The 21,703-nt window shown below is 36.2% G+C and overlaps 1 protein-coding gene across 3 annotated transcripts in view; it reads right to left on the bottom strand.

Moving 5' to 3' along the window:
- Positions 1-21,703, bottom strand: part of Ralgapb (Ral GTPase activating protein non-catalytic subunit beta) — a 104,371-nt gene that overhangs the window by 7,784 nt on the left and 74,884 nt on the right. For all 3 annotated transcript variants that reach the window (XM_027945196.3, XM_027945199.3, XM_071608919.1), the window contains 6 exons: positions 17,016-17,174; positions 13,632-13,797; positions 11,249-11,371; positions 8,492-8,628; positions 1,679-1,787; positions 840-918 (listed from right to left, as the gene is read on the bottom strand). In XM_027945196.3, coding sequence (XP_027800997.1) covers positions 840-918; positions 1,679-1,787; positions 8,492-8,628; positions 11,249-11,371; positions 13,632-13,797; positions 17,016-17,174 — 773 coding nt within the window. The remainder of the gene's footprint in view (positions 1-839; positions 919-1,678; positions 1,788-8,491; positions 8,629-11,248; positions 11,372-13,631; positions 13,798-17,015; positions 17,175-21,703) is intronic.

The following is a 21,703-nucleotide window of genomic DNA, read 5'->3' as shown; positions in this document are numbered from 1 at the left end:
AAGAGGACCTCAAAGCGGTTTATTTGCACTTGCATGTTCACTGCAGCATTATTCACAACAGCCAAGACATGGAAGCACCTTGGATGTCCCAAGAGATGAATGGATTAAGAATATACCACATATATATACAACAGAATATTTTTCAGCTTTAAAAAGAAGGAAATTCTGCCAGTTATAGTAACATGGATGAATCTGGAGAACATTATGCCAAGTGAAATAAACCAGCCAATCAAAAGACAAATTTTACATGACACCACTTACATGATGAATCTAAAATAATCAAATCAATGAAAGCAGAGAGTAGAATGGGGATGGAGAGAGAGAGAACAGGGATATTAATGAAATGGTAAAACGTTTCCATCATGCAGGATAAATAAGTCCTAGAAATCAACTGTATAATACAGTGGCTAAAGTTAACTATACTGAATTGTTTACTTAAATTTTTGCTTAATGGGTAGGTCTTATGTTAAGTGTTCTTATCACAAAACAATAACAACAATTATAATAAATAAAAAGGCAGGAGAAAACTTTTGAAGATGATGGATGCTTACAGCATAGACTGTGATGATGGTTTCATTCATACTTATCTCCAAGCTCATTAAATAAAACAAATTTAAAATGTGTACAACTTTTTATGTATCATTCATACCTCAATAAAGTGTTTTTTAAAAATTCTCACAAATTTGATAACCTTGTGCATGTATGTACAAACTTTTGATTCTTTATTTTTATTTTTTGCCTTTAATCTTTTTGTTTTATAATTCCTTCTTTATTAAGCTACAACTGACATAAAAACAGACATGCTGATAAGCTTCAAGCAAATGAAAAAAAAAATGTACCTCAGAGAAGTGCTACTATTTGCAGTAGTTTCCACACCAGTACTGATCTCTGTCATCAAATCTGAAAGGGGAAAATTTTCTGCAAAGAAATAATAACATTAAAATTAATATCCCTCTCATTTTCCCCAAACAATAAGAAATCCAATTTTCTAATCTCTTTACATAGGCAGACAACAAATATACAGACCATGCTCTCCTATGTAATCCTAATGATTCCCCTGGATGGAAAAAAAAAAAAAAACCCTCCCTCAAGAAATACTTTAGTTAAGTTCATCTAAAGTGAAGGATTTTCAGAACATGATCCATGGTCTGTGAGGGTTTGGCTGGAAAGCAACTATTGTAGTTTCCCACAAACTCTGGGATTCTAAGGTAAGTATGCATTTCTAACGCTCTCATGTTGCTTACATAAAAACCACAAAAAAAAAAAAATCCATAGTAGGACACTTAAAGACAAATTAACCTTTATATTAAAACTAGACAGAGCACATGGAAATATTGTGTATGAAATCCTTCCCCTTCCCTTCTCCAGAGGTCCTGGGAAGATTGGGACATTAACTCTGATACCAATAGAAATAGTTAAAAGTTTTCTATCAACTAGTCTTATAGAATCTTTACAACTGTGAAATAAGTGGCATGATTATCTCCATTTTACAGATGAACAATCTCAAAGTTAATGCAGTGGAGTTAAAGCAGTGGAGATGAGACACAAACCAGGCTTGCTGGATTCTAATCCCTGCTCTTGGCCACTACAACATGCCTCTGCTCCCACTTCCTTCAGACATTTGGCAGGTCACTGTCATTCTGTTATTTTATTTATGGACAACATCCTTATACAATACCTATATCATCATAGCGTTCTACCCAGACCACAGAAACTCTTGTCTCAGGTCCAAGAGGAGGCACAGGGCGACCCTGAGGCAGCTTCTTCATTCTGGAACTGGGACTGAGCTATATGAAGAAGAGGAGAGAAAAAGTGCAGACTTCATAAAACTACCCAGTCGTACATTTATGTAAGATATTCAGCTTACAATGTAAGTATCAAGTCATGAAATCACTTCAGGAAAAAAAATGCAAAATACATTTGCCAGAAAACACTTCTTTGGCTTCTTCTTCTTCTTCTTTTTTTTTTAATCAGTCTTAACCTAGAAAGAGGAAATGAAGTCCTGAAATTGTCAAAGGAAAAGAGACAAGGAATACTGAACAATTTTAGTTTGCATACCTACCTTATTGCTAATTTTGCTATGTTTTAAAGGGGGCTTAAAGGGATCTGAGTCTATATTATAACCAGAAAAAGGATGCTTTCTCCATCAGAGCAGTATCACTACTTTGCCTGGAAACACTAAAATGTCTCATATCAGCAAGTTATTCCTAGTTTTCAGACCAGATGTTTCCTAGCAATTTAGGCCTAATCCTTTTCCTTATCGGCAAAAAGAATTCTTGGGATTTTCCTATCAAGAACAATGTGCTCTGGCTTTCCTGCCACCCAGCTGGCTTCACATTTCTCTCCAAGGCTAATAGGACTATGGGGCTCTCCCTTGGCAAACTGGCATTCTGAGCTAACCCACTGTTAGGGCATGCAGCAAGCTGGTTGTGCTAAAGCCCTATACCAAGTCCATATATAGAAAAGGGAAATCCCATACGTAAGTTAAATTTTAAAATTTAAACTGTTTCATTAGCACAGAAATATGTCTTCACCAAATGGCCAGAGTTCATGGCAAGCCCCCCAGATTTGTGCTTCTACTCTGCATTCACAGAAAATGACTGTTCCAAGATTTCTCCCAAACCAATCCAGCACATTCAGGGACTATTTTCTTAGCAGCATGGCATTTAATTTTCTTTAACTTTAATTTTCTCCATTTCTGATCTCTAACCCTAGATATAAAGGGCTCCTGAGAGGTCAGGTCTGTGTGGGTCATCTCCCATTTGGCTAACTCAAAATAACCTTAATTATACCCACAAAATCCCTTTGCCAAGTAATGCAGCTCGATTATGGGATATCCCATCATATTCACAGGTTCCACTACACATAAGGGCAGGGCATTCTACAAGGGCAATGGTCACTTGAGGTCATCTTAAAATCTTCCCCAACACACTACACTCATTCAATAGTTCTAACAGATGCAAAAAATACATTCTTTGGCTGGAGTTGTGGTTTCAGAGGTAGAGTGCTCACCTAGCATGAGTGAGGTACTGGGTTCAATCCTTAGCACCACATAAAGTAAAATAAAGACATTGTGTCCACCTATAACTAAAAAATAAATATTTTTTAAAAATAGATTCTTTTAACACTTTCTACATACATGATCATGTCATCTGCAGTACATGTAGTTTCACTTCTTGTTTTCCAATTTTTATGCATTTTATTTCTTTTTCTAGACTTATTTCTCTGTATAAGACCCTTAAACAGAAATCATAGGAACTTGCCTTACCTGTCCTTCATCTCAGGGGGAAAAGCATTCAAGGATAATGTACAATGTGTTAAGTATAATGTTAGCTGTAGGTTCTTAGTCAATGCTCCGTATCAGGTTAAGGAAGCTTGCTTCTATTAATTGTTCGCTGAGAATTTTTCTCATAAATGGGTGATACTGTTTTGCTAGCTGCTTTTCTGTGTTTATTGAAATAACCATTTGATTTTCCTTTTTTGAGTTTGTAAGTAGTCTACAGTGTAAATGGTAAGTAAACACATGGTGCTTTAAGAGTCATCATTCTCTGGTTTTGAAGGCTGAACTGCAATGGCATTCAGAAAATGAGTACTCCAGCAGCTAACCTTGACATTTGCTCTGGCTGCCACACTTTACTACCACTTGATCCTCTCAAAATTGTACTCAGGAAAACTTTAAAACTCTGGATATGCAAAATCAAGACTGGTACCTCAGGGAGTCTAGTATATAACTTGATGGTTTTTCCTAAATCAATTTTAAAGGTAGGACCCCTCCCATATTCCTTTTAAAACAGATGCCTATGTTGACAATCTTCACCATGGAAGGAGCCAAACTAAAATCCTGTAAAATTGCAGAATAACTTCAGTCAAGTTTATACTTCTTTCATCTTTTAAATTACTTGTTCTAAATTAATCTTCCTGTACTCATGATCTGGTCCTATACTCTTGCTACCACTTACTTGGTCATTTTTCAGTAAAAATTAATAAGAGATTACATGAGGGAAAATATAGATAAGGAAATAACATCTGTTGGAAAAGAAAGAAAAAGTATAAAACAAAAACTTTTTTTCTTTTAGCAGGGGCTGTTGTACCACACACAGTGTATTTATTCACATACTGCAATCTCCCCTTGTCTACAGGGGATATGTTCAAAACCTCCCTAGCCAGTGGATGCCTGAAACCAGTTAGTACTGATTGCTACATATACTATGTTTTTCCTATACACTCATAACTATGATAAAGTTCAGTTTATAAATTAGGATACTGAGTTATTAACAATAACTAATAATAAAATAGAATAATTATAATAATATATTATAATAAAATCTGTATAAATATATTCTCTCTCTCACAAGATAACATTATATTATATCCATATCCTTCTTTCTGTGATGATGTAAGATGATATAGTACCAACATGATGAGAGGAACAAAAGTAGTATGATGTAGCATTAAGTTCCTTTGTAAGAGTTACTTGAACACAAGCATTGCAATGCCCCAATGCCATGACCAAGAATACTAACAGGTAGCATATGCAGTGTAGATACGCTGTCCAAAAGGATGGGTCACCTCCTGTGCAGGATAAAGTAGGACCACATGAGAAATCACCAAGCTATACAGAATAGTGTATAATTTAAAACTTATGAATGATTTATTTTTAGAACTTTCCATTTAATATTTTGGAACTTGGTTGAACATGGCTGACAAATTGGTAGAAAGTGAAATAGCAGGGGCTGAGGTTTTGGCTCAGTGGTAGAGCACTTGCCTGGAATGTGTGGGGCACTGGGTTCAATCCTCAGCACCACCTAAAAATGAATACAAGTACTGTGTCCATCTACAACTAAAAAAAGTATTTTTAAAAAAGTGAGATAGCAGATAAGCAGGACTGCTATACTAAGTTATTCTCCAAAGTGTTGCCATTTTTATATAGTCACACTTTTTTTAATTAATGCATTATAGTTACAAATAATAGTTGGGCTTATTTTGATAAAAATCAAAATTAGATTTACTCCATTTCAATCCAAAGTATCTTCCCCTTTCCCGCCTCTCCTCCTCCCTCCCCCCATTCTCTTTCCTCTATTTTTCTGGTCTTCCTTTCACTTGTTTACTTGTCTATTTTGAATGGTGCTTTATGTATACACATAAAGGTGAAATTCACTGTATTTATACATGAAAGTAGCATAATTTTGTCAAATTCATTCCACATTTTCTCTCCTCTCCCTTTCAATTTCCTTCTATTCCACTGATCTTCCTTGTATCTTTATGATATCTGATCCTCCCCGCCGCAAGCCCCTTTCCCCCTTATTTTGCTGGGGCTTCCACCTATGAGAGGAAACATTCGACCCTTAAGTTTGTGAATCTGGCTTATTTCATTTAGCATGATATTCTCCAGTTCCATTCATTTAGCAGCAAATACCATAATTCCATCCTTCTTTATGACTTAAACTCCATTGTGTGTGTGTGTGTGTGTGTACCACATTTTTTCCTTCATTTTTAAAACTGGTTCTTTTATTTATTTATTTTGAGAAAAAGGAGAAGAAGGTTTATCTGCCCATCAGCAGGAACGGGGTAATCCTATTTCCCCTGAGATTAGGGAGGGGGAGAGATTAGGGAGAAGCAGAAAAAGAGAAAGAGAAAGAAAGGTCCATTTTTAAAATAAGTTGCAGCAACTAGGTTTGTGGCTCAGTGATAAAGCTCTTGCCTAGCACATGTGAGGCACTGGGTTCGATCCTCAGCACCACATAAATATAAAATAAAGATACTGTGTCCACCTAAAAATAAAAAATAATATTTTTTAAAAAATAATAAGTTGCAGTGGCACAGCAGCAAGGGCTATGTTCAAAGCATAAAGTGGATATGAAAAATTGTGCTCTATATGTGTAATAAGAATTTTAATACATTCTACTGCAGTGTATTTAAAAAAATAATAAAATCAATAAAAAAATAAAGTGGATCATTATTATATTTCCTGTCAATTTCTATATTCCATTTCTATGGAAAAATGGGTGACAACATCTCCAAACTGCTTCCTGTTGAAAGAGGGAGAAGTTGGGGGAAGTAACCCAAAGCCCTTGTTCTGTATCAGGTAGGGTATGGACAGTTATGGGTAATCAGCATCAGAGAAGTTCAGAGGTCCACAGTGGCAGATGGAAGGTGACTGGGCAAGGCATTTTTATTTGTTCTTTTTAGATATACATGACAATAGAGTATATTTTGACATACTATACACACATGGGAGTATAATTTCCCATTCTTATGGTTGTACATGATGTGTAGTTACAATGGTCATGTATCCACATATGAATATAGGAAAGTTATGTCCAATTCATTTTACTACTCCCATCTACCCACCTTTCCCTTCATTCCCCTTTGTCTAATCCAATGAACTTCTACTCTTTTTTACCCCCGTTCCCCATATGGTTAGTATCTGCATATGAGAGAGAACATTCAGTCTCTGTTTTTTTGGGATTGGCTTATTTCACTTAGTATGGTAGTTTCCAATTCCATCCATTTACCTGCAAATGCCATAATTTCATTCTTCTTTATGGCTGAGTAATATTCCATTGTGTATATATATGTCACAATTTCTTTATCCATTTATCTGTCAAAGGGCACCCAAGTTGGTTCCATAGCTTAGCTATTATAAACTGAGCTGTTATAAACATTGATGTGTCCGTGTCACTACAGTATGCTGATTTTAAGCCCTTTGGGTATATGCCGAGGATTCGGATAACTGGGTCAAATGGTGGTTCTATTCCAAATTTTCTTTTTCTTTTCTTTCTTTTTTAAATACTTTTTTTTTTTAGTTGTAGATGGACACACTATCTTTATTTTGTTTATTTTTATGTGGTGTGGGGGATCGAACCCAGTGCCCCACACATGCTAAGCAAGCGCTCTACCACTGAGCCACAACCCTGAACTCCATTCCAAGTTTTCTAAGGAATTTCCATACTGCTTTCCAGAGTGTTTGCATCAATTTGCAGTCCCACCAGCAACCTATGAGTGTACCTATTTCCCCCACATCCTCGCCAACATTTGTTTTTACTTGTATTCTGGATGATTGCCATTCTGACTGGAGTGAGATAGAACCTTAGCGTGCTTTTAATCTGCATTTCTCTAACTGCTAGAGATGTTGAACATTTTTTCATATATTTGTTAACCATTTGTATTTCTTCTTCTGTGAAGCGTCTGTTTAGCTTCTTTGCTCATTTATTGATTGGGTTATTTGTTTTTTTTTTTTTTTTTTTGGTGTTGAGTTTTTTGAGTTCTTTATATATCCTGGAGAATAATGCTCGACCTGAGGTACAAGGTGGCAAAGATTTTCTCCCATTCTTTAGGCTCTCTCTTTCACATTATTGTTTCTTTTGCTATGAAGAAGCTTTTTAAATTTGATACCATCCCATTTATTGATTCTTTTTTTTTCATATTTATTTTTTAGCTTTTTTTTTTTTTTTAGGTGGACACAATATCTTTATTTTTTATTTTTATGTGGTGTTGAGGATCAAACCCAGTGCCCCGTGCATGCCAGGCGAGTGCGCTACCGCTTGAGCCACATCCCCAGCCCCCCATTTATCGATTCTTGATTTTACTTTTTGTGCTTTAGGAGTCTTATTGAGGAAGTCAGTTCCTATACAACATGGTGGAGAGTTGGGCCTACATTTTCTTCTAGTAGGTGCAGGGTTTCTGGTCTGATCCCTAGCTCTTTGATCCACTGTGAGTTGGGTTTTGTGTAGGGTGAGAGGTAGAGGTTCAATTTCATTTTGTTACATATGGATTGACAGTTTTCTGAACACCATTTGTTGAAGAGACTATCTTTTCTCCAATGCATGTTTATGGTGCCTTTGTTTAGTATAAGATAATTGTATTGATGTGAGTTTCTCTGTGTCTTTTATTCTGTTCCATTGGTCTCCATGTCTGTTTTGTACATCAACATCATATTTTCTTTATCTATTCTTCTATTGACAGGTATCTGGCTGCTCCATAACCTGGCTACTGTGAACTGTACTGCTATAAACACTGATATGGCTGTATCACTATAGTATGCTGATTATAGTTCTTTAGAAAACACACCAAGGAGTGGGATAGCTGGGTCATAAGGTGGTTCCATTCCTGGTTTGTTTGTTAGAAATCTCTACATGATCACACTTCAAAGTTGAACATTTCATGATTTAAAGATATGGAACGTTCAGCTACTGTTATACCTTTAGTGAATAATGTACAGCTACTGCTATACCTTTAGTGAAAAAGGTATGGGTAAAAGAAACAAACATGGCAAAATAAAGAAAAATAACAAAGGCTGTCTTAGGAATTACTTGTTGCACAGTAGAAAAAAATAATTAGGAGAATTTCATTTAAAAGATTTCAATTATTAATGAGTCAATACTCTCCTATAATTATTCTCTAGGTTAAAGTTAGAAACTTTGTAGACATGATTCAATAATTATGCCCATTCCACCATAAATTTTGGAGAGATAGCCACAAAATGACTTACCCTCTGTGAGTAATTAAGATTGTCTGTGTGATTGGGGAAAAGCTCAAGTGTCAGGGATGGCTGTTTCAGAATTCCTGGCATAAGATCCATGTTTGAGTCACTATCCTGGTCTGAGATGTTACTTTCCAATGAATCAGCTATGGAGTAAAGAAAAAAAAATCAATGATCATACCTGCTACTCCTTTGGAGCAAAAGTTTAATTATGCTAACTAGTCTACTTAAATTACTTAAACAAGCACTATTTTCTTCCACATTTTTTATTGGTGCATAAAGTTATACATATCGATGGGATCTATTGTTACATATTTGTATATGCACACAATATAACAATATAATTTGACTAATACCACTCCCTAGCACTTCCCACTTCACTCTCCTTGGTCCCTTTCCTCCACTGACCTCCCTTTGACTTTTACAAAATTCACCCCCATCTTTCTTTTCCTTTTTCCTCTCTAGCTTCTGCATATGAGAGAAAATATACAACCCTTGACCTTCTAAGTTTGACTAATTTTGCTTAACGTTATGGTCTCTAGTTCCATCCATTTTCCTGTAAATACCATACTTTTTTTTTGGTGTGTGTGGGGGACTTTATCCAGGGGAACTTAGCCATTGAGCCACATCCTTAGCCACCTTTATTTTATTTTTTATTTTGAAACAGGGTCTTTTGAGAGAGAAGATGGGAGGGGAGGGAGGGGAGGGGGATAGTAGAGGATAGGAAGAGCAGCAGAATACAACATACACTAGTATGGCAGTATGTAAAAAAGTGGATGTGTAACCGATGTGATTCTGCAATCTGTATACGGGGTAAAAAATGGGAGTTCATAACCCACTTGAATCAAATGTATGAAATATGATATTTCAAGAGCTTTGTAATGTTTTGAACAACCAATAATAAAAAAAAAAAAAAGAAAGAAAAGAAACAGGGTCTTTCTACGTTGCTTAGGGCCTAAGTTGCTGAGGCTGGCTTTGAATTTGTGATCCTCCCGCCTCTTAGCCTCCCAAATCTCTAGGATTACATGTGTACCAGCCATAATTTTATTTTTTTTCAAATATTTATTTTTTAGTTATAGGTGTACACAATACTTTTATTTTATTTTTATGTGGTGCCGAGGATCGAACCCAGTGCCCCATGCATGCTAGGCAAGTGCTTTACCTCTGAGCCACAACCTTAGCCCCCATAATTTCATTTTTAACAAGCACTATTTTTAAAGCAAGGCTGACAAATGTTTTCTGTAGAGGATCAGGTAATAATATTTTAGGCTTTGCTGACCACATAGGTCGCTGTTGCATATTCTTCTTTATATTTTATTGATAACCCTTTAAAAATGTAAAACCCATTCTTGGCTGAATTTGGCATGTGCATTATAGTTTGCTGGCTCTCCTGATCTATGGGACAACAGAGTGCAGACTAGAAAACAAGATACTTTTCAGATGTAGAATATAATAAAAGCATCTGTTAATTCTCTGAATAATTTTTATTACATATTCATAGAGCACAGTGCCAAGTAGACAGTAGGATATCCAAAAGCTACAGAGGAACTAGTCTCTGAGATTAAAGAACAATCTGGTTGAGAGACAAGCATTGAGTTAAACGAAAAACAAAACTTAAAAAAAAATTGGGAAAAAAATCAAGAAACAGAATTTGAGTTGGAATGGGGCACAACAGGCATAGGGGATGTTTCATGACAGGAGACAAACACCTAACTGTGGGAGCTATAGTGGGATGACAAGGCTCTAGTTCTGGGAAACTTGCTGGTGGCAAACAGGCTCAGCCAGAGAAAACAGGCAGGTACTCAGCCAACTGGAAACAGGTCCTGGCTTCTGCAATTAGGTTGGCAGACAGAGTCTTGCTAGGAAGGCAAGCAGCTGCTAGGATAGTGACCCAAATCATGGAAGGCCCTTCCTGCCAGGAATGTAACTGATCCTAGGGTATAAGACAGGGAGGGGCCCAGAGTGAGAAATCAATGGTCCAAGTATAAAGTTGGAAAGTTGCCAAACTAGGGCCCAACAAAAATCATTAGCCTGAAGATGAGACTATGAAAGTGTAATATAGATACCCCACCCTACAAATGTCTCAGAAAGGTGACATTTTTCACCTATTGTCTGATCAGACATGAAGAAACAGGCTTAGTGTGCAAAATGCAAAGGTTCTACGCAAAATAAGATTGTGAGTTCAGACTAAGAAGTATGAAACACTGTCATCCTTACGCCACCTTTTCTAGGCTGCTCAAGTTTTTCCAGCTCAATGTCAGAAGATCAGCCTGGTGCCATTATAAGATCCTTCTACCTGTAAGATTCTATGGGGTTCCATACAAAGTCTCTCATATGGGATTAGGAAAGGAGGTAGGAGCTCACTTATAATTTGCAAAGAACAAATTGGAAATCAAGCCATCTACATACTGATTAAATTTTATGAAAGAAAGACAAGAGCCAGGTGTGGTGGCACACGCCTGTAATCCCAGCGTCTTCGGAGGCTGATGCAGGAGGATTGCAAGTTCAAAGCCAGCCTCAGCAATTTAGCGAGGCCCTAAGCAACTTAGTGAGACCCTGTCTCAAAATAAAATATAAAAAGGGCTGTGGATGTGGCTTATCAGAAAGTTATAGGAAGATAATATCTTGTATCTGTATATAATCCAATAGTTATAATGCCTTAGAAGCTAGAGAGTGCCTTAGATAATTTCAAAATCTCTTCCAATGCAATAATATTGAATATACAAATAGATACTAAAACAGAACCATGCCAAAAAATGTTCTTACTCAAGGACTCCACAGGAGAAGGAACCACAAAAGCTATTTCCGTCAGGGCATCAGCATAATACAGCACCTTCTTTTGTCCATTGAAAATGCTAGCCCCAGCATCTTCAGAGGAAACTACCTCATCTAGGAATAAGAAACACTACATTACTTCTTTGAACAGTGTGGAAAACCAATCTTTGTGCTTCATGAAATGCTAATAAAGTGACACTAGAGGAATGCATGTTTCTAACAAGAACCAATTAGTGTGTAAGATGAATAAACTACAAATGTTCATTACATGTCTTTATACTAACTTTAAGTCATAAAATCATAGTTTCATAGTTTTTGAAACTACTCTATAGCAGACCCACTTCTGATTAGCAGGATCTTTATCTCCTCTGTATGAGGCAGAGTGAGGGAGCAGTAATTTTAAGACAAGTAAATAATCAAAGGAAGACCACCACAGTCCCTCTGAAAGGAGCAGGGACAGAGTGTATGTATGCAGACACCTGCTTCAAGGTACTTTTGTCCCTGGTCTCTCTCAACTGCTCTTTGGCTCTGCTGCTGTTCCACATTCCCCAATGGTCAATAATACAATAAAAAAATATCCAGGCAGTTAGTAAAAGTATCTGCTCTTAGCCAGCAAGACTGAATTAAAAAAAAACACTCCAGAGAAGTAGTATTGTTCTCAATTAAAATGAACACAATGTCCTAACATAAAAGTCCAACACCTTGACAAAAAGTTGGGCAGAGGAAATGAACAAGCAATTCTCAGGAAAGAAAGAAAAATAGAAAATAATGGATTAGAAGATGCGATGAAGATATGGCAAACAAGAAATTTAGACCAGAGGTTAATAAACTTTTCCAGTGAAGGATCAGTTAGTATATATTTTATGCTTTGCAGGCTATATGGTTTCTGCCACACTTACTTAATTCTCCATTATAGAATGAAAGTAGCCACAGACGATACCTAAGTAAAATGTGGCTGAATTCTAGTAATACCACTTAAAACACAGGCTGGACACTTTTATCTACTGCAGTAGACGCTGTGGTTACTGCCCCAACATCTACTCCACCTGCCCCTACTCTATAGTAGGCCTGCAGTATGGGTGGGATTTACCTAAATACCAGCTCTACCTTATTTATCAGGCTCATTCCATTTTTCTTGCCACTGGGATGGGTTTGACGTAGTCTAATTACTGTGCAATGCAAAAATTGGGGGAGTAAAGGGATTCTGAGACAGAGCTAATCTCTCTCTTCAGGTTAGTGTAGTATGTCCATATAAATCTTTGAGCTGCCTTCAGAGACAAAGCTAAGATGTAGAAAACAAAGCTAAAGGAAAATTACAAAGAAAGAAAACAAATGCTATTCAAATGATACAGAAAATTTAACCAATCTCTGAAATTTTTAGTTACATGAGGCAAAAAAATGACCTTCAATATCTAAGCTAGTTTGAGTCAGGTTTTCTGTTACTTAAAACCATAAGCACCCAAGTGATATAGTCATAAAATGGAAAAAAAAATATGCATATACTTTGATTTATCAATTCTACTTATGGGAGGGTACAGATATACTCAAGCATATATTCAAGGGTATATGGAAATTAAAATTATAGCTTCAACTGTGGTAAAAATTAGAACAAACTAGAGGTCAAGTCACAATGATATATAAATGGAAACCTTGAGAGAATATAATCTTGTTGACATAAGAACTGAGAAAATTCAAAGCGCAACATAGGAATTACTCACTTCAGACAGAGAACCTTCCAATGACTTCAGGAGCCCAGGAACAAAATGCATTAGCCAGGTGGGGCAAAGGTCTTAAGTTTAAATTTATACTGCTCTGGTCCCTTGTTATCCTGATTATAGTTCCTCAGAAGAATTTGCAGAGATGGGCAAGAATTTCTGAGAGAGTCAGCTTGTTTACTACAAAGGTTTTGATATGATGTCCCAAGAATGTAACCTTTAACTGTTTTTTTTTTTAAATAGCCACTATAAAACATACCTATTAATAGAAAACTGTATTTATTACACAAAACTTGCTTGTTAGGAAACTGTATTGTTTGTTATAGATAACCTAGACTTATTATAGTATTTTTATAGAAAACTGAATTTGTTTACTCACATTACAAAAAGGAACTTACAGCACTGTAATGATTAATTCTGTATTAATTCACCTACCACTATGCATATAAATATCTTTAATATACACAAGAACTGTCTAGAAGAATATATATACTAAGTGACTCTTTGTGAGGATTGAGATTGAAGGAAGGAGACTTTTCTTTTATACCACTGTTTCTTTTTTTAAACAAAACTACAAATTCATAATAAAGGGCGGGGAGTGGGCAGGGAATCAAGAGAAACAAAACAAGAAACAAATGACCATTATGATTGAGTTTTACCTTGTTCAGACCCTTCCCCATCATCACAACTGTTAATCGACCAACTGGTGGAAACATGTCCTGTCCAGCCAGGGTGTTTGCCCACATCTACCGACCAGCCAAGGGAGAGCAAAAATTCTAGGAAATGTGGCTGAACATTTCTGGAAGACTCCACATTCTTTAAAATCTGAAATATATAACATCATCAGCTATCATGTAGGAAACTTAAGAACATACTAAAATAAGTATTCATAAAACTGATTAGCTTTGAAGTTTCTGAAAAAATTAAAATCCAGTTCAGAAGAAATTTGAGAATACATCACTGTTGTGAAAAATAAGTGCTCGAGTTATGTTTGGATTGGCTGGGCCTTAAATTTCTTAACTTGCCTCACTTTCTTCATTTGTAAAATGGGGATAACAATAATGGTAGTGAAGGGTAATGAGATAATGTAGGTAAAGCCCTGAGCTCCATTCTTGCTGAAACAATTATTGAGTCTGACATATTTATTAAAAATAAATAAAAGACACAATGTCCTTGCTGTGCACAGAGTTAATAACCTGGTTAATTTACAAAAATATTATATAGTTATGTAATTATTTAACTACAAGTCTTGACAAATGCTACAAAAGTAAAAACCTATTAAGAATTCAATAGGGCTGGGGATGTGGCTCAAGCGGTAGCGTGCTCGCCTGGCATGTGTGCGGCACTGGGTTTGATCCTCAACACCACATACAAATAAAGATGTTAAAAAAAAAAAGAATTATTGAATTCTTTATTGAAAGATTAGGTATATTAATAAATGTGAGAATACTCTTTTCTTAGTCCAAAGGAAAGAATACAGTCATTCCAGGAAAAATGAAGTGACCAAAAGATTCTCTCCTCCCCACTAATAACAAACAGTGGCGTGCGGCCCGGGTTTGATCCTCAGCACCACATACAAACAAAGATGTTGTGTCCGCTGAAAACTAAAAAAAAAAAACTAAAAATAAAACCAAACAAACAGTGTAACACTGGGGCTTTCTACTGATCTCAGGAGAACCTCTTGCTCTAAAAGAGCAGTTCTCATCTCGGGGTGATTTTGTCCTCCAGGGGACATTTGGCAATATCTGAAGACATATTTGGTTGTTTCAACCAGTAGAATAATGCTGGGGATTATAGTAGAATAATCTAGGGGAAGAGGCCACAGGTACTGTTAAATGTTTAAAAATACACAAGTCAGGGGCTGGGGCTGGGGCTGTAGCTCAGCGGTAAAGTGCTTGCCTTGCATGCGTGAGGCACCGGGTTCGATCCTCAGCACCCCATAAAAATAAAGATACTTTGTGTCCATCTACAACTAAAAAAGAAAAAAAAAACCACAAGTCAGTCCCCACAACAAAGAATTATCTGACCCAAGATGGCAACAGGGCGATTGTTAAAACACTCTGTTCTAAATAAAGGAAAATAAGAAATTCTTCTTCAAATTAAAAATAAAACAAGGGGTGGGGAACAGTGTATAAAAATCATCTGGGAAATGTGTTAAAGATGAGTCCATTAGATTTTCCAGACATACATCAAAATTAGCCAAAGCAAGATCCTAGAATCACTATTTTTTAAAAACTCTCCCCAATGACTGTGATGCAGCCAGTCCCCAGATCACTGATGTCATTCAGACAATGCTAATATGCCAAGACCATGCAGATGCCTGTGAAAGTTAAAAATATGGGAAGTTACACATATTGCTCCTCAATATATTGTATCATTGCCAGGTTTACCTCTTAAACACAGAACTATTGTCTCCAGAAGTGTACTCGTTTAGTTCAACCACATCCTTTCATATTCTTCTATCAAAAAACTAATTGGCTAACCAGTTCTAGTTTTTGCTATTAAACAGAAGCAAAGCTTTTAAATTAACAGTTTCTGAAAAATTTAGTTAAGAAGCAGTAAGTGAATCAAATTCAACTTGCAGGTCACTTTCTGGCAGTTAGAAATTAATCACCTGTGGCCAGGAAGAGCAAGGTCTCAGCCACTCCAAAGAAGCCCCTGAGAAACCCCTTGTTTCCTGGTCACCCCAGACTCTAGAACCTAAGGAAATTGAACTGGTTGGTTTAGGAGTTGCCTCAAGGGCTTATGTATTCTTTAACAGGTAGGAGAAAAATGGCTCCAATATTCTCAAGTGAACAACACACGAGAGTCTTTTCAAAATACATCCCCAGCTCCTGTAATTAATCCAATTTACTGAGATTCTTTTAAAAAACTAGAGTCCACCACTTTCATATCTGCCTGTCACTAACTTATTTTCTCCCAAGTACCAAGCACACTGGCATTCATAATGAATTCCATAAAGATGCAATACTGTCTTATCATAATCTGTTTCTGCCTTTTTAATGAACACCTCAAATATTGCTTAACGTCCCATTTTCCAGGATGCTTTTTAAAAATCAGGTTATGTTTTCCTGTTAAGGCTCCTAAGACATATTTTAATGCCCCATTAGTATACTTTACAATGGGTGCTTATTTAATTGTCCTGTCTAGACAATAGTTCTAGAAAGCCAGAAGCCTTGTAGCACTTATTTTCCAGTGTAACCTGGGACCTAATAGAGAACACACACTTAATATAAGAGTTACTGAAAGAATAACATGAAATGAGGAAGAACTTTCTCAAAAACTTCTTTTCCAGTAGATCACCAGTGCAAAATTTAAAATAATGCTTCTCAAGCAAACATTTTTTGACTTTGGTATGACTTTTGGTAAATTTCTAAAAAAGTGCTGATTTTATTAGTTAATAGTCCTAAGTTGATTATAGTAAAATTCTAAGTCATAGTGCCCTCACACATCTGAGTATTGTATTTTATAAACCTTCCTTTGACTCTTTCCTAATTAGTTGGGAACTGCCCGTTCCATGTTTTAAATATTAATTTCCAATACAAAATTCAAATCTTCTGCCATTTTGCTCTTAGTTTTACATTCCCACCTATCTTATATCTTCCTTCTACTCTCCTCTGCTACATACTGTTTTTATCCTTTACCTCATGCATCATTCCCTGCATTGTGCACTATGCATACCTTTTGTTTGTGAGCTTACCTGGAAGGAACCTCAAGCGGGGAGCCTGTTGCTCACTTGGTCTAGCTAGCCTGAGCTCTTTGTAGCTAATATGTATTTTATTTTCTTTTGCCCATGAATATGAATTCGTTAAGAGAAAGAAAGACATGCTACAATTCTACTCTAAACTACACTCCTTGAGAGTCAAAAGACTCAGAACACTAAATACTATAGTTTTAATTCTTTCTATTTCTTTAATTCTTTCTGAACTAGTTCATAGAAAGTCTTCATTTCTTACCAAGGATAAGGACAAACCTTTTATGTAAATCTTATGTATTTATAGCACAAAATGTTGCCAAAAAGAAAAATAATTCAGAATTCTTACCTCTTGGTTTGTTTTCTGACCTGGCTTCATATAGAAAATAAAAACTGTGTCAAAAGGACGACATGGCAAGAGATCCAGATATCCGATGTCATCAAAAAACCCAGGTATCGTGGAATCAAGTGCAATAAGGTGAGGAGGTAGACGACTATTTGCAGGTTCCTACCATTAAAGGAAAAAAAAGAGAAAGTTTTATCTCTGTATCATTATTCTAATTATAAAGTAAGATTTGCTTTTGGTTGAATAAACATTAAATTAAAAAGTTAAAGTGTCAGGAATAAACACAGCCATAATCCTAAAGAAATTATTTAACATTTTAAAAATACTTCCTTCTAGTTCTTTAATCGCTTTTTTTTGTTGTCACAGACACATCTCAGAAGAAGATATACAATCAATCAAAAAATATATGAAAAAAATGTTCAACATCTCTAGTAACTAAAGAAATGTAAATCAAAACTACTTTAAGGGCTGGGGATATAGCTCAGTTGGTAGAGTGCTTGCCTTGCATGCAAAAGTCCCTGGGTTCGATCCTCAGCCCCGCAAAAAAGAAAAAAAAAAAAAAAAATCTGCTTTAAGATTTCATCTCACTCCAGTCAGAATGGCAGTTATCAAAAATACAAGCAACAATAAGTATTGGCGAGGATGTGGGGGAAAAGGTATGCTCATTCATTGCTGGTGAGACTGCAAATTGATGCAACCAATATGGAAAACAGTATGGAGAGGCCTTAGAAAACTTGGAATGGAACTACCATTTGACCAGCTATCCCACTCCTCAGTTTATACCCAAAGGATTTAAAATCAGCATACTACAGTGATGCAGTCACTTCAGTATTTACAGCAGCTCAATTCACAAGAGTTAAACTTAGATGCCCTTCAAAAGTTGAATAGATAAAGAAATTGTGGTATATATACAAAATGGAATATTACTCAGCATTAAAAGAGAATCAAATTATGGCATTTGCAGGTAAATTGATGGAGTTGGAGAATATCACGCTAAGGGAAATAAGCCAATCCCCCAAAACCAAAGGCCAAATGCTCTCCCTGATATATGGATGCTGATCCATAATGGCGCACATGGGGGGGCGGTGCAGGGGAAGAATGGAGGAACTTTGGATTGGGCAGAGAGAAGTGAGGGGAGGGGGTATGAGGGTAGGAAAAATGCTGGAATGAGAGAGACATCATTACCCTAGACACATGCATGATTGATTATAGGACTGACATGACTCTACATCATGTACAATCAGAGAAATGAAAAGTTGTACCCTATTCTTGTACAATGAATTGAAATCATCCTGCTGTCATGTGTAACTAATTGGAACAAGTTTTTAAAAAAAGATAATTGAGCTGTGCACGGTGGCACATGCCTATAATCCCAGTAGGTCAGGAGGCTGAGGCAGGAGGATCACGAGTTCAAAGCCAGCCTCAGCAACTTAGCAAGACACCAAGCAACTCAGTGATAGCCTGTCTCTAAATAAAATACAAAAGAGGGCTGAGGATGTGACTCAGTGGTTGAGTGTCCCTGAGTTCAATCCCCAGTATCCCCCGCAAATATACTGAAATCACAGTGTGCATATAATTTTGGATTCTATTTTCTCTATAATATCATGCTTTCTAGTACTGCTTAAAAAGGTGTTTCCTCTCATTGATAGTAGAAATGCAAAATGATACAGTTACTTTGGAAGACAATTTTGCAGTTTCTTAAAAAGATTAACACAGTCTTACATACAATGCAGCAATTAAATGCCTTGGTTATTACCCAAATTACTTAAAAATGCAAATCTACACAAAACCCTACACAGAATATTTATAACAGCTTTATTTATAATTGTCAAAACTTGTAAGTAACCAAGATGTCTTTCAATAGGTGACTGGATAAACAAACTATGGTACATCCATACAGTGGAATATTACTTGGCAATACAAAGAAATGAGTTATCAAGTCACAAGGAGACATGGAGGAACTTTAAATGCATATTGCTAAGTAAAAAAAGCCTGTATGTATATATGATTCCAATTACATGACATTCTGGAAAAGCCAAAACTATAGGGAAACAGTACAAAGATCAGTGTTTGCCAGGGGCTTGGAGAGCAAGTGAATAGGTGGAGCATAATGGAATTTTCGAGCAGTGAAATTATTCATGTAATACTATAATGGTGAACTGTCATTATACATTTATGCATTTGTCATAATCCATAGACCTATACAACAAAGAGTAAAGCTAATTAATGTAAACTATAGACTTCAATTAATAATATATCAAAAAGGTTCATCAATGTAACAAATGTACCACATTGATGGAAGATGTTAAAGGGGGAAACTGGAGTGGGGGTATGGGGAAGAATATGGAAACTCTTTAAACTTTTTGCTCAAACATTCTATAAACCTGAAACTTTAAAAAGCAAAATCTGTTAATTTTTGTTAAAATGCATTTTGTGTTTTGTTTTCACCCTAATCCCTTATCTTCTTTGAGATCTTCATCTTACCTTACCAAACAAGGTCCTGTGAACCATAATATTTTTCAGTAAAGCATCATCCAGGGATGGCAAGGATTACTTTTTCACATTGGTAAGATTGTGAACCTGGTCTGCTTAGTCTGTTATATACCATTCCTAGCAAGGGTTTGGACAACACTTTATAATCAAGGATATTAATAATTCTGCACTCAAACAGGACAGTGTTCATACCAAGTGAAATAAGTAATGATTCCAAAAACTTTGTGTTAATTCAGGGCAGATTTTGCCACTAGATGAATTTGTTACAAACATACTAAAAAAAACAAAATCTAGTTTTTACTTTGAAATCACAGATAAGGAATTGTGGAACTGCAGCATGTTACATCTTGTGAGCAAAGTGTTCTTATACTTTTTTGAAAAGTAAGATGTGAGATGGGCACAGTGGCGCATGCCTGTAGTCCCAGCAGCTTGGGAGGCTGAGACAGGATGATTGAGAGTTGAAAGCCAGCCTCAGTAACGGCAAGGTGCTAAGCAACTCAGTAACACCTGTGTCTAAATAAAATACAAAAATGGGCTGGGGATGTGGCTCAGTGGTAAAGTGCCCCTGAGTTCAATCCCTAGAACCGCCCCCCAAAAAGTAAGATGTGTTCTGTTTGTTCTTTTGAATGACTAATTTAGGAACATAACATGTACATACTTTATATATCTTAATTTTTTAAAAGTTTCTTTTAGATCTTGTACATAGTTTTTTAAGGCAACTTTTGTCTGTCACAGCTGAAAATGGATATTTTTGCATTGTATTTTTTTGCAAGGGGCGGGGGAGACCAGGGATTGAACTCAGGTTGCTGAGGCTGGCTTTGAACTTGTGATCCTCCTGCCTCCGCCTCAGAGCTGCTGGAATTATAGGCGTGCGCCACGGTACCCAGCTGCACTGTATTTTTTTTTTTTAAAGAGAGAGAGAATTTTTTTTTAATATTTATTTTTTGGTTTTCGGTGGACACAACATCTTTATTTTATTTGTATGTGGTGCTGAGGATCGAACCCAGTGCCCCGCGCATGCCAGGCAAGCGCGTTACCGCTTGAGCCACATCCCCAGCCCTGCAGTGTATTTTTAACTGGATATTATAGGTAGTCATTATATACTTCCTCCTAGTTTATATATTTTTATGTGGGAATCTTAATTCTCATTTATTTTAAATATTATATTGATTCCCTTATGATTGTCTAATTAGAAGTCATATCAAGTGCAAACTGTCTCTTTGTTTCCAATGATTTTTATCTTTTTTTTTTTAATTTTTTTAAGTTGCTGATACACACAATACCCCTATTTATTTCTATGTGGTGCTGAGGATTGAACTCAGTGCCTCACATGTGCTAGGCACGTGCTCTACCACTGAGATACAGCCCCAGACCATGATTTTTAACCTCTTATTTTAATATTTTATTAGCTTTCTTCATTTTCATACTGTACTATAGTTATATATGATACTGTCCTCGGGGAAGATCTCCCTGCACTTTTATTTTACAATTTCCTATTAATTTATAATTACTTAAGACCAAAAAGTTTTAAAAGATTCATTCATTAAAAATTCCTTATGGGCTGGGTTTGTGACTCACTGGTAAAGCACTTGCCTATCATGTGTGAGGCACTGGGTTCGATTGTCAGTATCATATATAAATAAATAAATTAAATAAAGTTCCATCAAAAACTAAAAACAAATTTTTTTTAAAATTCCTTGTTGTTAAATAGTAGTCACAGAAGACATTACCTTTGATTTTTATAAAAGGTGCCTCCAGTTTGCTCCTGGGCTCCCTTCAGAGAGATCTTTAATAAGGACCTACACGAATAGTCCTATATTTTTTTTTAATCAGAATATTTGTGTATTAAACACTGATGCATTGTTTTATTAACTGATCTGCCTACAGAATCAGTGGTTTTCTTAAAAATTTTACTAATATTTTGCAAGAATTATTTCTTTTTGAGCTGCTAGGATAAATTTTGGTCATGGAAGATCATTCACTTTTTTTTTTGTTTTTTGGTACCAGGGATAAAACTCAGGGGTACTTAACCATTGGGCCATATCCCCAGCCCTATTTTGTATTTTATTTAAAGACAGAGTATCACTGAGTTGCTTGGTGCCTCTTCATTGCTGAGACTGGCTTTGAACTCAAGATCCTCCTGCCTCAGCCTCCCTTGTCGCTGGGATTACAGGCATGTGCCACTGTGCCTGGCAAGA

The sequence above is a fragment of the Marmota flaviventris genome, chromosome 2, assembly GCF_047511675.1.
Source record: "Marmota flaviventris isolate mMarFla1 chromosome 2, mMarFla1.hap1, whole genome shotgun sequence".
Taxonomy (NCBI): Eukaryota; Metazoa; Chordata; class Mammalia; order Rodentia; family Sciuridae; genus Marmota; species Marmota flaviventris.
The sequence above is the reverse complement of the archived record's forward strand: the minus strand, read 5'-3'. Positions and strand labels throughout refer to the sequence as shown.